Source organism: Tachysurus vachellii, chromosome 24, assembly GCF_030014155.1.
Source record: "Tachysurus vachellii isolate PV-2020 chromosome 24, HZAU_Pvac_v1, whole genome shotgun sequence".
Lineage (NCBI taxonomy): Eukaryota > Metazoa > Chordata > Actinopteri > Siluriformes > Bagridae > Tachysurus > Tachysurus vachellii.
The window spans coordinates 370001-385000 of NC_083483.1; the positions used below are offsets into that span (position 1 = coordinate 370001).

Sequence of the window (15000 nt, forward strand, 5' to 3'; positions counted from 1 at the left end):
CATCCTCGTGTGTTAAAGAGCTTGTGGTCTGTCGGTTCACGCTGAGATCTGATTCACACTTTACAGCATGTGACGTGATGATGTGATGACGTGTTGTGAGGTCATGGTGTGTCATGTACAAATGTGTAACAGTGAAACTATGAACCGTTTAGAAACATTCCACTGCTTCTTGTGTGTCTCTGTAAAAGGTCGTCACCCGAACAACACCTCAGGGATGTAAATAAACCTGAGACGTGTTGTTAGTATTTTCTAAGCGTGAGTGTTATCAGACTTGCTGTGTTCTGATCTGTTCTTCATGTTGCTCTTTACTTCCTCCTGTGAGATGTTTCTGTGTAAACAGTCTCTACACGTCCACCAGAATAACTGCTTTAGGGTTCTGGAGCTGGACGTGATGTTGGAGATCCAGCTGGAGCTGTTAGTCAGCTGATGGGTCACTGATACGTGTAGGGTTTGTTCTCGTGTCTCAGTGTGAACGGAGAGCCGTGTGCAGGATCACTGTGAGCTCACACGATGCTTCTCCTCGTCCTGAGGAACCTTTTTACTGAGAGCTGAAAGTGAAAGCGTGCTGCAGTTTAGATAAACAGCCCTGTCCTGTCCTGTCCTGTCCTGTCCTGTCCTGTCCTGTCCTTGTCCTGTGCTGTCCTGTCCTGCTGTGCTGGTGATGTTGGTGCAGATTACAGGTGAGGGCTTGTCTGCTGTACAGTGTGGAGCAGTTTGACTTTCTCTGAATGTTTTAATCCCACGCTGAGTTCACGCTCTGATCCCTTCACTGTGGAGCAGAACAGAGAAGCGTTTTATTAACAGCATTTTTGCTTAAACAATACAGATCAGTTTTACACTGACTGCTGTTCTAACACACAACTTCTCTGTAAGAGGAAGAATTAAAGCAGGACTCGGTTCACAATGGATCCCAGATTTGTTCCTTCTTTACTGTTAGCTTGTCTTTGTGTCTGCATTCTTAACATAATGTTTGTCTTCCTTTCGAGATGAGTGTGTGTGTGTGTGTGTGTGTGTGTGTGTGTGTGTGTGTGTGTGTGTGTATGGAGAATTGCCTTTAAGCATTTCCTGTCTCTTTTCTTACTTCATCGTAATAACAGTGCAGGAATGAAGCAGCTGTATAAAGTCACATATTGGGGTTAAACATCCAGCAGCAGGATCAGATCAGTACAATGAGGAAGATAAAACTCATCACAGCCTCTTAATCTGCCAGTAAAATTCCTTTCAGGGCTCTGAGTCACTCTGATGGAATGTTCTAGAATAAGATAACAATAATTATAATAAGAAGAATAATAAGCCCCGCCCACGCTGCATATGTCTCTGAGCACAGAAACTCGTATTACAATCCGAAGTTCATTGAGCCGAGACGAGCCTCTGGGTCACATGGTCTGGAACGTCGTCTCTGAAAGTTTTTTTGAATATTAATGAAGCAGGAAATGAACACGGACTTGTATAAGAACTTTTGTGATTCCAGGACAAACACAACAGTTGTGATTCACAAATATAGGAAATGCAAATAAACCACCAAAACTAAAATGCCAGAGATTTAATAAGTGTCATGGTGAACACTAACTGATGCTGTTGTGTCAGGCGTTCAGAGTCGCAGAGGATCAGCTGAGCATTCCAGCTCTGTTGGATGCAGAAGACATGGTGGCACTGAAAGTTCCGGATCGTCTCAGCATCCTCACCTACGTCTCTCAATATTACAACTTCTTCCACGGCCGCTCTCCCAGTAAGACACACACACACACACACACACACACACACACACATTACAGTGTTGACCCTCACACTCTCCTTCTGTCTGGAGTCGGGGGTTTGGCAGGAGTGAAGCGTCCAGCAGAGGAACCCATCGATGGTTCGTCAGGGAGGAAGAACCCAGCGGTCACCGCTAAAGCCTACAGCTCTCCTAAACCTGACACTGACACCAAGGTAAAGAGCCAAGCAGCTTTTCCCAGCATTACACCACAGTCCTGATGTTCCCTGTGGGATGTGTGCCAGGTCTCAACACTTCTTTCTCTCGGTTAGTATTTGCCCTCGTGAACTTCTGCATGTTTGGTTTTTGTTGTTGTTGCAGAGAGACGTTGTAGTAGAACGTGCTGAAAAACCCAGCACCATCAACCGAAACTGCAGCATCTGTAATAAACACGTCCACCTTGTTCAGAGACACCTCGTGGATGGAAAACTCTACCACCGAAACTGCTTCAAGTAGGAGATCCCTTTCATCACAACCTTGTCCTGTTTATTATTCTGATTATATTTTTTGCTTAAGTCTGGATAAAACTCGACTTCCTGCGTTCCTTTATTTACTTTGTTTATGGTTCGTTTGTAGTCACAGGGTTCACGTGATTCTCATCTTTATCGTTCTAACAGCAACATGCTGAAAACTGGAAGCTTCTGAATCTTATTGTGTAGGTTAATGAGAGCCAGTTATCTGTCACGTCTTCTGATTAGTAAATACACACATTTTTTCTTAACATAATGAAGGCAAGATCAATAAAAAGCCAATTATTTATTTATTTATTTAATGTGTGTGTCACCCAAGGGCACATCTGGTGTGCACATCTGACAAAAATCTTACTCTTTAAGTTTCACCCCAGCTTGTGATTTAGGACTAGACTACATTAGCTTGTCTTTCTCCCTGTTGCTCAGAGTTATTAACTGTTCACATCATGCAGAATGAATAAATCTTCTCCGGCGCATGTGAGGGACGAGTCATCGGTGTTCTCAGTGGGAACGTGTCAGATGTGAACAATGACACTGAGCAGTTCCACTTTAACACACTGATCATGACGTTATTTCAGATGCAGCGAGTGCTTCAATATTCTCCTCTCTGGAACGTACAAGTCTGGAAAAGAGCCGAACACCTTTATCTGCAAGTCACACCAGAACACACAGAAGCCTCCCCCCACTCAGGTCACACCACCTGCACGCTACAGTCAAACTACACCCACCACCACCACCACCATCACCACCAAGGCAGCAGCGAGCCCAAAGGACATCATAAAAAAACATCTGGAAAAAGATTCCACCCAAAATAAACCACAACCATTTTGGGTTTTGAGTAAGAATGGAAGCTCTGCTGCCCCTACAGCTGCCCCTACAGCTGCTCCTACAGCTGCTCCTACAGCTGCCCCTACAGCTGCCCCTACAGCTGCCCCTACAGCTGCCCCTACAACTGCCCCTACAGCTGCCCCTCGCTATAAATTCACATCGTCACATTCAGTGGCTGTAACGGTGAAGATTCCGTCTGAACAGAAGCTTCCCTCAGAGACGCCCAAAGAGCCGAGCAGCTCAGTGCTGAGGAACATGGAGGCCAGAAACAGGTGAGGATTCGTCTTCCAGTCAGTTTCACTGTGTTAATTTACAGAAAATAAAACTGATGACAGCTGAACGGAGTGTCGTGGATCAGCAGGAACCTCAAGGAGACCAAAGAATTAGTAAATAACATCAGTTCAGAAACATTAATTCAGTGCCGTTTATTTCCTGATATTAATCTTTTATTTTTTTTATTTTAAGTTTTATTAGTATTTGCCACTTGTATTTATTTATTTATATATATATATATATATTTATTTATTTATGAACTTACACATGAACAAACTCAACACTTCACTTATTAATGACGTGACTTCTGAACTTCTTTGCTAAGCTTCCTACTTGAAGAAGTGAAGTGTTTATGAAAACTACCATCTAATAGCAAGAACGTCATTATAAATGATTGCAGCTCGATGCTCAATACAAATGCTAATGAACTCACTTTTGATGTTAATTACAAACTTAATTACGTGAACTTTATAAACGTATTCACAGACTTAAAGCAGACAGAACTTCTGAACACTTTTTATTTTAGTAACTTAACAATTACACCTTCATCAATATCAACACTTACTCAATCTCTTCATTCTCCTTCTCTTCTTTTCTCTCACCAGGTTCTTTGAGTCCACCAGTAGAACTGTGTTGGTCTCTAAAGATGGTCCAGGAGCAGGAGGTGCAGGAGCTGCCGGAGGTGCAGGTAAAGGCAAGCAGCAGCTACGAGCAGAAGACTGGACAAAAGACAAGAAAAAAGAAAAGGATGATGGTGATAAGGAGAAAGCGAAGTCTGTCATTAGTAAATTTGTGACTGATGAAACCAGCAGAAGCAGCAGCTCACCTTCTCCATACGCACTGAGATCTAATGCTAAGTAAGAGCTTCTTAACTCTGCAGCCTCCTGTGTTTTTCAGTCTGATCGTAGAGGTTCTGTGTAAATACGTTGTCACATCCAGGGCTTTTGGTATTTTTGTTATCATGAAGCTGGTTTTTGTCGCCCCCTTGTGCAGCATCAGTGCTAGTAGATACTTTTTTTCAGGAGTAACATGCCACATGTTCCTGCTGCCAGCAAAACGCCAAACACCAGAGTGTTGCTCAAGCCACCGGCCATGGACCTGGACCTCAGTACAAGCCCCAGTTTAACTAAAACCGCCAACTGGCAGCATTCCAGAGAGAAATCTCCAGCGAGAGCAGCGACCACACAGCCAACTAACAGCAAGGGTGAGGGATGTGAGTGTGTGTAGTGCTGATGTGTGTGTGTGTGTGTGTGTATGTGTGTGTGTGTGTGGTGCTGATGCGAGTGTGTGTGTGGTGCTGATGTAAGTGTGTGTGTGTGTGTGTGTGTGTGTGTGTGTGTGTGGTGCTGATGCGAGTGTGTGTGTGTGTGTGTGTAGTTCTGATGTGAGTGAGTGTGTGTAGTGCTGATGCGAGTGAGAGTGTGTGTGTGTGTGTGTGTGTAGTGCTGATGCGAGTGAGTGTGTGTGTGTGTGTGTGTGTGTGTGTAGTGCTGATGCGAGTGTGTGTGTGTGGTGCTGATGCGAGTGTGTGTGTGTGTGTGTGGTGCTGATGCGAGTGTGTGTGTGTGTGTGTAGTTCTGATGCGAGTGTGTGTGGTGCTGATGTGAGTGTGTGTGTGTTTGGTGCTGATGCGAGTGTGTGTGTGGTGCTGATGCGAGTGTGTGTGTGTGGTGCTGATGCGAGTGTGTGTGTGTGTAGTTCTGATGCGAGTGTGTGTGGTGCTGATGTGAGTGAGTGTGTGTAGTGCTGATGCGAGTGAGAGTGTGTGTGTGTGTGTGTAGTGCTGATGCGAGTGAGTGTGTGTGTGTGTGTGTGTAGTACTGATGCGAGTGTGTGTGTGGTGCTGATGCGAGTGTGTGTGTGTGTGTGTGTGTGTGTGTGGTGCTGATGCGAGTGAGTGTGTGTGTAGTTCTGATGCGAGTGTGTGTGGTGCTGATGCGAGTGAGTGTGTGTAGTGCTGATGCGAGTGAGTGTGTGTGTGTGTGTGTGTGTGTGTGTGTGTAGTGCTGATGCGAGTGAGTGTGTGTGGTGCTGATGCGAGTGTGTGTGTGTGTGTGTGTGTGTGTGTGGTGCTGATGCGAGTGTGTGTGTGTGTGTAGTTCTGATGCGAGTGTGTGTGGTGCTGATGTGAGTGAGTGTGTGTAGTGCTGATGCGAGTGAGAGTGTGTGTGTGTGTGTAGTGCTGATGCGAGTGAGTGTGTGTGTGTGTGTGTGTGTGTGTAGTACTGATGCGAGTGTGTGTGTGTGGTGCTGATGCGAGTGTGTGTGTGTGTGTGTGTGGTGCTGATGCGAGTGAGTGTGTGTGTAGTTCTGATGCGAGTGTGTGTAGTGCTGATGCGAGTGAGTGTGTGTGTGTGTGTGTGTGTGTGTGTAGTGCTGATGCGAGTGTGTGTGTGTGTGTGTGTGTGTGTGTGTGTGTAGTGCTGATGCGAGTGAGTGTGTGTGTGTGTGTAGTGCTGATGCGAGTGTGTGTGTGGTGCTGATGCGAGTGTGTGTGTGGTGCTGATGCAAGTGTGTGTGTGTGGTGCTGATGTGAGTGTGTGTGTAGTGCTGATGCGAGTGTGTGTGTGGTGCTGATGCGAGTGTGTGTGTAGTGCTGATGCGAGTGAGAGTGTGTGTGTGTGTGTGTGTAGTGCTGATGCGAGTGTGTGTGTGGTGCTGATGCGAGTGTGTGTGTAGTGCTGATGCGAGTGAGAGTGTGTGTGTGTGTGTGTGTGTGTAGTGCTGATGCGAGTGAGTGTGTGTGTGTGTGTGTGTAGTGCTGATGTGAGTGAGTGTGTGTGTGTGTGTAGTGCTGATGCGAGTGTGTGTGTGGTGCTGATGCGAGTGTGTGTGTGGTGCTGATGCAAGTGTGTGTGTGTGTGGTGCTGATGCGAGTGAGTGAGTGTGTGTGTGTGTGTAGTGCTGATGCGAGTGTGTGTGTGGTGCTGATGCGAGTGTGTGTGTGGTGCTGATGCAAGTGTGTGTGTGGTGCTGATGCGAATGAGTGAGTGTGTGTGTGTGTGTAGTGCTGATGCGAGTGAGTGTGTGTGTGTGTGTGTGTGTGTGTGTGTGTGTGTGTAGTGCTGATGCGAGTGTGTGTGTGGTGCTGATGCGAGTGTGTGTGTGGTGCTGATGCGAGTGTGTGTGTGGTGCTGATGCGAGTGTGTGTGTGGTGCTGATGCAAGTGTGTGTGTGTGTGGTGCTGATGCGAGTGAGTGAGTGTGTGTGTGTGTGTGTGTAGTGCTGATGCGAGTGTGTGTGTGGTGCTGATGCGAGTGTGTGTGTGGTGCTGATGCGAGTGTGTGTGTGGTGCTGATGCGAGTGTGTGTGTGGTGCTGATGCGAGTGTGTGTGTGGTGCTGATGCGAGTGTGTGTGTGGTGCTGATGCGAGTGAGTGTGTAGTGCTGATGCGAGTGTGTGTGTTGTGCTGAAGGTTAACACCTGGAACTGTTTCTCAGTCACTTTAAGGTTATTGCTCTCTCCTGCCCCTAGTGGATGAACCACAAAGCTCAGTTTCTTTTCCATATTTAAATTAATGTCTGCTTTTGAAGAGAACGTATTAGTTGTGAAGCTTCAGGTGGATTTGAGTCGTATATCTGAGGTCACAGCTTTACACGATCTCTTGTGCTCTTTCAGAAAGTTCTACAGCTCCTTCAGACTGGAGGTCTTTACTCAAACCTGTGGCCAAGAACACAAAGTAGGTCTAATTGTGTCTCTGTTCTGCTTGTGCTTTGTGCTGATGATCATTTTTGTGCCTTTAAAACTTCTCAGACTTTTTCTGAATCCTGTCCAATGTGTGTTTTGATTGGTTGATTCTCCAGAAGTTCTGTCTCTCTCACTCCCTCTCGCTTTACCGCCGGTCTTGATGCGCCTTCCTCGCTCCGCCACACGCAGCCTGCGGCGTGTCACATCTGAGCCGAGAGCTTCTGCTTAGCCACACCCATTTCCCTACTTTCACTGTCATCTTTTAAACCTTCTCCTCATTCCAAGGTGAGGGAAGTGTGATCTGGTTCCACAGCTGGGGTTCATGTCAGTGTCTTTACTTCTGCTCTGTTTGTTCTTCTGGTTATCAGACCCAGAAGCTCCCAGGACTCCACACCTACCAGCGAGTCCAAGACGTCTAACGCGGGGTCTCGACCATGGGAGTCGCCCACGAACATCTCCTCACCTTCATCTACTGCTTCTCCTTCTACAAACAGCAGCAGTATGAAATCTGACTCGACTCCCAGCCGAGGTGCTGAGGAGGGACTTAAAGGTGAGAACGTAGTGAAGGAAGCAGTGATGAGTGATGCGTCCAAATTCATGTCGTATCGAGACCTCAGTCCACACACGTGACTCTGGTCCACACACGTGACTCTGGTCCACACACGTGACTCTGGTCCACACACGTGACTCTGGTCCACACATGTGGCTCTAGTCCACACACATGACTGATCCACACACGTGACTCTGACTCTGGTCCACACATGTGGCTCTAGTCCACACACATGACTCTGGTCCACACACGTGACTCTGACTCTGGTCCACACACGTGACTCTGACTCTGGTCCACACGTGACTCTGACTCTGGTCCACACACGTGACTCTGACTCTGATCCACACACGTGACTCTGACTCTGGTCCACACACGTGACTCTGGTCCACACACGTGACTCGGACTCCGGTCCACACACGTGACTCTGACTCTGGTCCACACGTGACTGACTCTGATCCACACACATGACTCTGACTCTGATCCACACACGTGACTCTGACTCTGGTCCACACACGTGACTCTGACTCTGGTCCACACACGTGACTCGGACTCTGGTCCACACACGTGACTCGGACTCTGGTCCACACACATCCTTGATTAAAGCGTATTTTTGATATTTAGCTTAGTAAACTTTACCGTATTGTACTGTATAAGCTGTTAGGACGGTTTTGGCCACTTGAAGGTGCCAGAGGACAGAAAATTAAAGTGTGTGTGTCTGTGTGTGTGTCTGTGTGTGTGTCTGTGTGTGTGTCTGTGTGTGTGTGTGTGTGTGTGTGTGTGTGTGTGTGTGTCTGTGTGTGTGTCTGTGTGTGTGTCTGTGTGTGTGTCTGTGTGTGTGTCTGTGTGTGTGTGTATGTGTGTGTGTGTCTGTGTGTGTGTGTCTGTGTGTGTGTGTCTGTGTGTGTGTGTCTGTGTGTGTGTGTGTGTTTCTCTGTCCTAGACTATAATGTTGAAAGCAGCACGTCACTCTCACAGAAGCTGTTGAAGGTTTGTGTATAAAATCTGTAAACTTTACTTTTTGTCTTTATTCCAGTTACTTTAAACATCTTATATTTGAAACATTTTTTTTTCTCTGTTAAATTTCATAAAAATGTATTTCTAGTTTGTTCATTTCTCTCTTTTTCCTGTGACTCAGTTTGCTACACATTGAAGTGAGAGTTAAAGTGGTGAAAATTCACCAGGACGCAGCTCAGGATTCATCCCTTTAACCCTGTTGATACCTTAGAAAATGTTCAGACTTTTATTCTGTAAATCAATCTAATTTTTATTTAATTATTATTATTATTATTATTATTATCTTGTTGTTAAAGCCGGACTACATCCCGAGAGAGGAGATCCTGAGGGAGCTGAAGGAGATCGAGATGAAGCTGAATGATCTGGAGAAGAAAGGAGTGGAGTTGGAGAAGCAGCTGAGGCAGTGTGAGGAAGGTGAGGCAGTGTGAGGAAGGTGAGGCAGTGTGAGGAAGGTGAGCATCAGAGTTTGATCCGACTCTCAGCTCCATGAAAACAAAATATTTAACAGATTATTAATTTAATATATAATTAATATTTAATTTAATAGAATATTTGTCACATGATGTGAATTCCACTTCCTGTTAATCTCGTGCTTCTCCTGAACAGTGTATTAACACCAGGATTAACGTCTAATGAGTCAAACACAAATCAGCTGCAGGTCTGAGACGATTAAACACTGCTGAACGTTAAATGTGGTGAATGTTGGAGTGTTTATTACAGAGTGGAGGTGAATGTTGGCAGCTGCTCATGCGGCTCTTCTCATAATTACACTTCAGTCTAATAAACAGACCAAAGGATTTAAAATAAATCAGGGTTTAAACTGAAGGTGATGAGTTCTAATGACTGCAGTCCTGTTAATGTGCAGATGTTCATATGATCAGAGCTGCGTTTCTCCTGACCTTCATCATCACTCCTTCACAATGTAGTGAGTTTCTGACAGCCAGGCAATGAGACTGTGTGTGTGTCTGATTCGGTCTCATATCACTTCCTGGTATAAAGAAAGAATCACCAGCTGAGTTCATATACAGTGGGGTTCGAAAGTTTGGGCACCCCAGGTAAAAAAAATTGTATTAATGTGCATAAAGAAGCCAAGAAAAGAGGAAAAAATCTCCAAAAGGCATCAAATTACAGATTAAACATTCTTATAATTTGTCAAAAAAAAAAGTTAGATTTTATTTCCATCATTTACACTTTCAAAATAATAGAAAACAAAAAAATGGTGTCTGCAAAAGTTTGTGCACCCTTCAGAGTTTATACCTTGTACTGCTCCCTTTGGCAAGTATCACAGCTTGTAAACACTTTTTGTAGCCAGTCAAGAGTCTTTCCTAAATGTTTGAGGTATCTTCACCGTTCTTCCTTACAAACGTCTTCCAGTTGTTTGAGATTTCAGGGCTGTCTGTCACACACTGCTCTTTTAAGGTCTATCCATAGATTATGTTGAGGTCAGGAGATTGTGAAGGCAAAACCTTGAGTTTCCGCCTCTTGATGTTATCCACCGTGGATTTTGAGGTGTGTTTAGGATCATTATCCATTTGTAGAAGCCACATCCTCTCTTTAACTTCAGCTTCTTCACAGATGGCATCAAGTTAGAGTCCAAAATTTGCTGAAATTTACCTCTTCTCACTCCGGACAAAAAGTTCCATTTTAACCTCATTGGTCCACAGAACTTGTTTCCAGCTTGTCTATAAGTTCATTTGCAAACTTCAAACGCTGATTTTTGTGGTGAGGACGTAGAAGAGGTTTTCTTCTGATGACTCTTCCATGAAGTCCATATTTGTATAAGTATCTCTTTATAGTGGAATGGTGGTCCACAACTCCAGTGTCTGACAGATCTTTCTGGAGGGATCGTGCAGTCAAACGTGGGTTTCTCACCATCCTGCGAGCCGTTTCTTCTGTCTGATATTGTTCTTGGTCTTCTGGATCTTGCTTTAACTCCCACTGATCCTGATGACCACCATTTCTTAATTACATTCCGAACAGAGGATCTTGGCATCTGAAAACGCTTTGCTATCTTCTCATAGCCTTCTCCTGCTTTGTGAGCGTCAACTGTTTCAGTTACAGTTTTCTAGACAACTGCTTAGAAGAACCCATGGTGCTAATTGTTGGGGCAAATGTCTGATGAGTCTGGGCATTTAAAACCTTTGAGGTTGACATCACCTGGTCTTTCCAGACGATGATTGAGGACAATCCATGACACTGTCAGGTCTCAGCTTTTTAAAGGGGCGGTGCATCCTATTAACTCTGCAGGGTGCCTGAACTTTCCCAGACGCCATTTTTTTATTTTCTGTTATTTTGAAATATCTCTGTCCCTTCGTCTCTCTGTCCCTCCATCTCTCTGTCCCTCCGTCTCTCTGTCCCTCCGTCTCTCTGTCCCTCCGTCTCTCTGTCCCTCCATCTTTCCGTCCCTCCGTCTCTGTCGCTTCATCTCTCTGTCCCTCCGTCTCTCTGTCCCTCCGTCTCTCTGTCCCTCCGTCTCTCTGTCCCTCCGTCTCTCCGTCCCTCCGTCTCTCTGTCCCTCCGTCTTCTCTGTCCCTCCGTCTCTCTGTCCCTCCATCTTCTCTGTCCCTCCGTCTTCTCTGTCCCTCCGTCTCTCTGTCCCTCCATCTCTTCACTCTTTTATGAACATTGTCCTAAATAAACTTCTTCCTCTTCCAGAGAACCAGGAGGACGTCTTGACGAATGACTTGATGGTGGACTGGTTTACTCTGATCCGAAGCAAACAGGTTTACATCCGACGCGAGTCTGAACTCGTCTACGTGTAAATATGAGTTTAATAATCAACAGAACGCAGGAGAGGCTGAGCAGCTGCTCCTTACTGAACTCTCCAAATATCTGACAAATTCACAGCTTTTTAACGCTGTGATCAGAAATTCAGGTGTGTCTGTGTCTGTGTGTGTGTGTGCCTGTGTGTCTGTGTGTGTCTGTGTCTGTGTGTGTCTGTGTGTGTGTCTGTGTGTGTGTCTGTGTGTGTGTCTGTGTGTGTGTCTGTGTGTGTGTCTGTGTGTGTGCGCCTGTGTGTGTGTGTGTGTCTGTGTGTGTCTGTGTGTGTGAGACAGTGGAAGATCTCAGGACCTGGAGGAGGAGCAGCCTAATGTTGAGGCAGAACTTCGCAAACTGATGGAAAAACCAGGTAACAAATCACTGATTACTAGAATTGTTTGTCTGTTTGCTGACCGCCCCTCTGACCGCCCCTCTGACCGCCCCTCTGACGACCCGCTGCCCGACCCTCTGAACCGACCCGCTGACCGCCCCTCTGACCGACCCGCTAAACGACCCGCTGACCGCCCCTCTGACCGCCCCTCTGACGGATCCCCTGACGACCCGCTGACCGACCCTCTGAACCGACCCCCTGACCTCCCCTCTGACCGCCCCTCTGACCGACCCGCTGACCGACCCGCTGACCGACCCGCTGACCGACCCTCTGAACCGACCCCCTGACCGACCCCCTGACCGACCCTCTGACCGCCCCGCTGACCGACCCCCTGACCGACCCTCTGACCGCCCCGCTGACCGACCCGCTGACCGACCCGCTGACCGACCTCCTGACCGCCCCTCTGACCGACCCTCTGAACGACCCGCTGACCGACCCCCTGAACGACCCGCTGACCGCCCCTCTGACCGACCCGCTGACCGCCCCTCTGACCGCCCCGCTGACCGCCCCTCTGACCGCACCTCTGACCGACCCCCTGAACGACCCGCTGACCGCCCCTCTGACCGCACCTCTGACCGCCCCTCTGACCGACCCGCTGACCGCCCTGCTGACCGACCCTCTGTTTTTAACACAGACTCCTTTTTCCTTCTGATTTAATTACTGCCTGATTAATTAATCACACACTCAGTACATAACTCATTGTGTCTAATTTACTGTGTTAAGTGATTACTGATTGATTGTTTTTTATTAATGACTTTCTGACTCTCCTCCTTTTGATTATTCATTAATCCCTCGTTTACGTATTTATTTACATACTGATTAACTCACTGACTACTTTAATGATCTTACTGTACTATTCGAGTCACAGCTTTAAATGCGGCCTGTTGTGAGTAACTCACCTGTTCCTGGTGTTAATGAAGCTTTTATTCACTAATGTTGCCATGACACACGTTTCCTGATGAGAAACAGAACCCCGTTGTGGTGTGAGCTGTGATCATCTGGTTTAGTGTCTCACTGGGAATAAAATGTTGGTGTATTGTTCCTGAAACCCTGTGAACGAGTGGCCATTAACGCCGGTCCAGGCTTCCTAATGTTCACCACGCTGCAGTGCTGAGTGTCAGGTGTTAAGTGTATAAGTGTTAAAAGCTCCACTGAATAACACTGTATAATAAATTAAAGTGAAGAAGGACGGCTGAGTTTTATCCTAAACATCAGAATGAGAGCTTTCACTCAGAGTGAGGGAGGAAGAGGAGGAGGAGGAAGAGCACTGCAAATACAACAGAATATAAAAATGATTAGTATGATTATGTATGTTCTGTAATAAAAAGTAAATAACTGTGTGTGTGTGTGTGTGTGTGTGTGTGTGTGTGTGTGTGTGTGTGTTTTTAGAACACCTGAAGACTACAAAGGATAAAAAACGAGAAGAAGAACTGATGGCCAAACTGGTAGAAATAGTTAATGACAGGAACGCTATTGTGGACGGACTCGATGAGGACAGACTGAGGTGTGTGTGTGTGTGTGTGTGTGTGTGTGTGTGTGTGTGTGTGTGCAGTTCAGGTTCACTGTGATGATGTTTTTTTTTTACTCATTTCCTCTGTGTTCCTGCAGAGAGGAAGAGGAAGATGAGCAGCTGAATAAGATGATGCAGAATCTTGGTGAGTAGAGAAATAAAAATAAATCCTAACAGACGACAGTCAGCTGACTGACGTTACAGACGCTCTGATGATTGACTTGTGTTTGAAGGTGTTCAGGTGACTGTGAGTGACTCAGTGATGTTCAGAAGATATTTTACCTGTAAAAGCTTAAAGATTCACACAATAATCAGTTCTAGTGTAGTTTAATTCAGATTACTATAAAAGTTGAAGTGATTCATCTGAGACAGGAAGTGGAGTGTGTGTGTGTGTGTGTGTATTAAACGGAGTGTGTGTGTATTAAACAGAGTGTGTGTGTATTAAACAGAGTGTGTGTGTATTAAACAGAGTGTGTGTGTATTAAACAGAGTGTGTGTGTGTGTGTGTGTGTATTAAACGGAGTGTGTGTATTAAACGGAGTGTGTGTGTATTAAACGGAGTGTGTGTGTATTAAACGGAGTGTGTGTGTGTGTGTATTAAACGGAGTGTGTGTGTGTGTATTAAACGGAGTGTGTGTGTGTATTAAACGGAGTGTGTGTGTGTATTAAACGGAGTGTGTGTGTGTATTAAACAGTGTGTGTATTAAATGTCTTTGTGTGAATGTGATGTCAGATGAAACGCTTTTGATTCAGATTTAGTTTTTGTTTTTTTCCTCTTTAAAGCCACACTGATGTGATTAGTGATAATTACAGCATCATTTCCATCCCAAACCTTTCAGTCCAGAGATCATTTGCATTAGTGTCAGTTTCTAGTGTTTCAGCTTTGTTTTGAAAGTTGAGATTAAAAAAAAAAAAAAAATTAATTGAATCAATCTAGAAGTTTCTTTACAGGAAAAAACTCTCCGCCTCCATCAGCTGAGCTGTGTGTGTGTCTGCGTGTGTGTGTGTCTGCGTGTGTGTGTGTCTGCGTGTGTGTGTCTGCGTGTGTGTGTGTCTGCGTGTGTGTGTGTCTGCGTGTGTGTCGTGTCTGCGTGTGTGTCGTGTCTGCGTGTGTGTCGTGTCTGCGTGTGTGTCGTGTCTGCGTGTGTGTCGTGTCTGCGTGTGTGTCGTGTCTGCGTGTGTGTCGTGTCTGCGTGTGTGTCGTGTCTGCGTGTGTGTGTGTGTCTGCGTGTGTGGTGTGTGTCCTGGAGGGTGTGGGGGGTGGGGTGGGGGGCTGGTGGTCTGGGGGGGGTCTTTCCTTAGGGGGGGGTGTGGGGTGGCTGGCGGGTTGTTGTGTCTGCGTGTGTGTGTGTGTCTGCGTGTGTGTGTGTGTCGCGTGTGTGTTGTGTCTGCGTGTGTGTGTGTGTCTGCGTGTTGTGTGAGTCTGCGTGGTGTGGTGTGTCTGCGTGTGTGTGTGTGTCTGCGTGTTGTGTGACTGCGTTTGTGTGTGTCTGCTGTGTCTGTGAGTGTGGTCTTGCTGTGTGTGTGGTGTGCTGCTGTCTGTGTGTGTGTCTGTGTGTGTGTCTGCGTGTGTGTGTGTCTGCGTGTGTGTGTGTCTGCGTGTGTGTGTGTCTGCGTGTGTGTGTGTGTGTCTGTGTGTGTGTCTGTGTGTGTGTCTGTGTGTGTGTCTGTGTGTGTGTGTGTCTGTGTGTGTGTGTGTCTGCGTGTGTGTCTGTGTGTGTGTCTGTGTGTGTGTCTGTGTGTGTCTGTGTGTGTGTGTGTGTC

The 15000-nt window shown here is 46.3% G+C and overlaps 1 protein-coding gene across 2 annotated transcripts in view; it reads left to right on the forward strand.

Moving 5' to 3' along the window:
- The window catches only part of micall2b (mical-like 2b), an 18793-nt gene that overhangs the window by 1853 nt on the left and 1940 nt on the right, over nt 1-15000 (forward strand). The window contains exons 3-16 of one of the 2 annotated variants that reach the window (XM_060860606.1): nt 1588-1729; nt 1808-1929; nt 2075-2205; nt 2802-3323; nt 3930-4181; nt 4347-4528; nt 6943-7003; nt 7380-7561; nt 8502-8548; nt 8872-8989; nt 11231-11333; nt 11632-11705; nt 13116-13230; nt 13335-13381. In XM_060860606.1, coding sequence (XP_060716589.1) covers nt 1588-1729; nt 1808-1929; nt 2075-2205; nt 2802-3323; nt 3930-4181; nt 4347-4528; nt 6943-7003; nt 7380-7561; nt 8502-8548; nt 8872-8989; nt 11231-11333; nt 11632-11705; nt 13116-13230; nt 13335-13381 — 2098 coding nt within the window. Of the gene's footprint in view, nt 1-1587; nt 1730-1807; nt 1930-2074; nt 2206-2801; nt 3324-3929; nt 4182-4346; nt 4529-6942; nt 7004-7379; nt 7562-8501; nt 8549-8871; nt 8990-11230; nt 11334-11631; nt 11779-11849; nt 11872-13115; nt 13231-13334; nt 13382-15000 lie in introns of those variants that run through there. The other variant, XM_060860607.1, reaches the window with a different exon arrangement.